The sequence below is a fragment of the Antrostomus carolinensis genome, unplaced genomic scaffold, assembly GCF_000700745.2.
Source record: "Antrostomus carolinensis isolate BGI_N321 unplaced genomic scaffold, ASM70074v2 scaffold39490, whole genome shotgun sequence".
In the NCBI taxonomy this organism is placed as follows: domain Eukaryota; kingdom Metazoa; phylum Chordata; class Aves; order Caprimulgiformes; family Caprimulgidae; genus Antrostomus; species Antrostomus carolinensis.
In genome coordinates, this window is record NW_010288406.1 from 1 (window position 1) to 4,361 (window position 4,361).

At 40.8% G+C, this 4,361-nt stretch overlaps 1 protein-coding gene across 1 annotated transcript in view; it reads left to right on the forward strand.

Moving 5' to 3' along the window:
- The first annotated feature begins 2,012 nt into the window (after positions 1-2,012).
- Positions 2,013-4,361, forward strand: part of KNL1 (kinetochore scaffold 1) — a 19,751-nt gene continuing 17,402 nt past the window's right edge. The window contains 5 exon segments of the mRNA XM_029084648.1: positions 2,013-2,047; positions 2,459-2,498; positions 2,749-2,808; positions 3,750-3,811; positions 4,290-4,345. Of these exon segments, the coding sequence (XP_028940481.1) occupies positions 2,013-2,047; positions 2,459-2,498; positions 2,749-2,808; positions 3,750-3,811; positions 4,290-4,345 (253 nt within the window).

Below are 4,361 nucleotides of genomic sequence, written 5' to 3' on the forward strand. Positions count from 1 at the left end.
GCGGGAAAGCGAACGCCGAGGGAATCACAGAATGTTGGGGATTGGAAGGGACCTCGAAAGATCATCCAGTCCAACCCCCCTGGATGGTGAGGGAGACTGCTGGGGAACAAAGAGGAACGGCAGAGAGTCTCGGTGTTAAAGATGGGGAAGGCTGAGGAGTGTGGGATCTATAAAATCAGGAATGAACTGAAAAAAAATGGGAGTGATTCCTCATGTTCACAGTGTGGAAATGGGGGGTACTTAATTCTCACGTATCAGGACAAAAAGAGATGCTTGTTCATAAACAGAATAACAAAGCATTTCCACTCGCTGCTGTGTGCTTGTGGGTCAAAGATCTGTGAATAAATTGAGAGAAAGATTCGAGCATAACTGAGCGTGTTGAGGGATGTGAGTTCCAGGCCTCCAGCAGCTGCCTCCTCGCAGACCAAGCAGGGATTTCTGTAGCCACGCTCGGTGCCTTCGCTCCTCTCCAGGCACCTGCGCGCACGACCATCTTCGATGTCACTTCTTTGTGTCTTCAGCCTGATGCAGTTGCTGGGTGCAAAGCACAGGGGCTGCTGGCCGGGGAGCTGCCCTGGGCTCAGGTTTGTTGCCTCTGAGCTGCAGACCCTGCAAGCCAAGGCCTCTCCAGCTGCGTTTTGACTGGTTGTAACATCCACCTGCTGCATCTTTGCTGAGAGGAACTACTCTGCAAAAAGAAAACAAGAAATTAGTGAAGTTCCTTTTGGCAAATTGGCTTCTGTGTACAAGTACAACGTCATTCTGGGAAACTTCTCTGGCTCTTATTTGTTATATTTTCACATTTAAAGGTCTCCTTGAAATTGTGCTCTTTTTTTTTTCCATTTAAGCAAACAGAAATTTACTGTAAAAATAAATCTGTTGGCTAAGGTTTTTCATAATGCTTTCTTGCCCTGCCTGAACATCATCTTGGGAGTTGGATTAGATGATCTCCTGAGGTCCTTTCCAATTCCTACAATTCTGTGATCTTTGAGCAGACTGATATTTCTCAAAAGATTCTTCCTTTTTCCCTCTCCCCATGATTCAAACTCTGCTCACTCTTGTGAAGCGATGGCCCAGTAATATGCAATGGTATTTTGCTAAATCTAGATCTTTCTTTTTCCTAAATACAGCTTAGTTTGAGTTTGGAAAATAAAGAGTCAGTTTGTGGATTGAATCTCTGACAATGAGGTAACTGGCTTGGTGGATGAGGGAGAGCAGTGGGTGTTGCTTATTGGAGGGAAATTATCAGTGTACACGAAGACCTGATGGGAGGGTTTAAAGAAGATGGAGCCAGGCTTTTCTCAGTTGTATCTAGTGAATAAAGGTCGTCACTGAAATCTAGGAAACAGCCCAGAAAATTGCACGTATTGATCTTAGAGTGTTGATTCTGTGGCACATTTTTTGGGTGGTCCCTGCCAGGTCCACAGGAGACTGAAGTTATGAGGAATATTACCCTGGTATTCAAAGCCCTGGATTTTTTAGGGTTTACAAGAAATGTTAGGCAATATTAAGTCTGTGTGAGTACTGGCACCCTGTCAATGTGGGTAAATTGATTTTATCCCCTTCTGTGACTTTTGAGAAGTGTTGTAGTTTTCTGTGCTCGTGGGAGTTATTTGCATTGACATGAGGTGTTCTTGGGGGGGGGGAAGAATTAATGATTGAAAAATTGTCTGGGGTGTCAGAGCAAACTAGCAAACTTTGTGTTGTGTAAGGTTTGATCACATTTATCTCCAACAGTTACCAAAATCTTAAATTTAAATAAAAGGATGCCTGACCAGTAAGACTCAAACTGTTAGCACAGCTGTTTTATAATATGATATGGAATAGAAAAGGTGGACTTGAGAGGCCTGTTATACTTCAGTGCATTTCTGGGACTAGAGAAAGATGGAGAGAAAAATTACAGCACCCAAGGCTAGTGTCTAGCTGTGGTTTTATGCAGTTTTCTTGCTGAGGTTCGTGAATGGTTTTGGATTTCAGTACTGTATTTTATAGGAAAAGCACATCCTTCAGAAATGGACAAGGTTTATGCAGACCCGAGCATGGAAAAGTAAGTTGAAACCTTCTCAGAGTTTTATTGTCATTTAGAGGCAAAACTTTTCTTTATCCTTGTGTGCTTCAGCATCTCTTGAAGGAAATGTGTTTTCCATTGTGAAGAGCAGGGAGTTTCTCTGGGGGTGGGTAGGAAAGCCCTGAGGAAATTCCATGGCAGTGGATTGTCTGGGGACTAACTGACCACGGGGTTTGGAGGGCAATCTGCTGAATTTTCCAAAGCTTGTTTTTGGGAACTGGTTCTGGCATTAATGATCTATTCCAAGCAAGCTTTTCTATTTAATTTCACACTTGTAAAAAGAATGGAGAAATCCATTTATTAACCTTAAAAACGTGGCAGTATTGTTCAAGCAATGAGTCTTGGTTCAGGTTTATGCCCTAATACCTGTTTCCCTTTTTTCCCCTCCAGTGATAATACAGAGCACATCAGAGGGAAGCGGCTGTCTTCTGTGAGTAACTTATGGCATTTCTCAAAAGAAACCCTGTGAGTGAGTGAAGGAAAGAAAGGGCAGCAAGTAAACAAGTAAAGAGGAACTTGTTTCCTCCTCACAGTTGAAGAAAAGCATTCCAAAAGCAAAGAAAGAGCCTGTCAGACTGATAGGATTGCCTGGGGCACTGGTGGCTCTTATACTCTCTCCAGCCAAGTAATTAATTCTTGCAGTTGAAGCTGATCTTCTCAACTGTTTGATTTTCTTTTAGATTTTAAAGGCTCCACGAAATCCTCTCGATGATCTGGGAAATGGGAATGAATTGACACAGGTGAGTCTATCGAGTCCTTTCTTACCAATGCTCTTAACATCTTCAGTTTGCTCCTCAGCTTGTCGCTGATTAAGCTGTGTCACTAGAATAATCATAATCACTTAGGAGGATAATATTTGGAGGACTAAATATTATAAGAAATCCACTGAGTTTTTCTTACACTTCTGTTTTACATCAAAATATTTCTTCTCTCAAGGAGAGAGGAATGAACAGAGTATTAGGCACGACTTGCTCCTGCTGTAACCCATTTGACTTGAAGTTTGATCCATCAGTGTACAAACTGGTATGGTCAGTAAGATGGTTTTACATCTGAAAAAACCCCAGCTTGCTATTTTATTTAAAGTAAAAGCTAAAAAATAAACATTTTCTTCCAGAAATACATACAGAATGTATTTCCTGTTTGTAATGTCTGTTGTTTCTTAGAAATTGTAAGTTTAGGCCTGTTCAGTTTGGATTTCTTTTAAAATGCCAGTTCTACCTAGGGAGTGTTGTATGGACTACTGTGCTCGTTGCAGCATACATTTATATGATTTATCTGTTGCTGATTAAAGAACTTGAGAGGTTACTTTTAGCATATAAGACTTTTGGTGAAGAAGCCTCTAATAATTTCTTTAGAATATGAAATATGAGCTGAAATGTTGGAGAAAAAAAAAAAAAAAGACCTGCAACTCTCTTGCAAAGCAATTCCATATATTTTCCCTATTCTGTCTCCAGATTCTACTTTCTGGGTAGGTATCTTTATCTCAGGAGAATTTGGAGCAATATAAAGTAGTTTAAGGACGTTGGTAAATGTCTGTTGTAGTTGTTGGGCTCATAGATTATTATTTTGGGGGGAGGCTGTGGTTTTTTGGTGGTGTGTTTCATGAAAAGCTGTGCTTCTTGTGGCTTATGGGATACAAAGAGTCTGCTGTAAACCAAACTGCTGTGTTCTTTACTGCCAGGAAATCAACATAGAAAAGCGTAGGAAGAACTCTCGCCGTGTCAGCTTCGCAAACACCATAAAGTAAGTGTGGCCTGAAGGCTGCAGATCTGTGTCCTTTATTTGAGCATGAAGTGCAGGCTGTGGGTGCTCCTCTGGGATTGCCTTCACTGAATATTCACAGCTGTATGCGAACAGCAGGCTGGTGACTTGTTGTTTTGAGTTGGTTTTGAGCCCTAAGAGAGCCATTATTCAACTTCTCTTCCTAGGTGGAAAAAACCAGCTCAGTGGATTTCATATAATTAGGAATTTTAGTTTTCCATTAGTTTTTTTAGTGATTTTTAGTGATTAGTATGATAATAGCATCTTCTCATGGGAAAATACATTTGGGTTCAATAAGCTTCTGGCTTTTGATATCTTATTTCAGAACGTACCATGTGGAAGAGGTTGAAATTAGGGCTGATTTTTTTGTTGTTTGGGGGGGATTGCCTTTTTTAATTATTATTTGCTTTGAAACAGATGGTCTCGTGTTTTCATAAACTGATGGTGTTTTCGTTCTTAGCTGCAGAGTTTTCCAGCGAGATCTTAAGAATAACACGACAGAGAGAGAAAATACAGGTAAAACTCCTTTCTC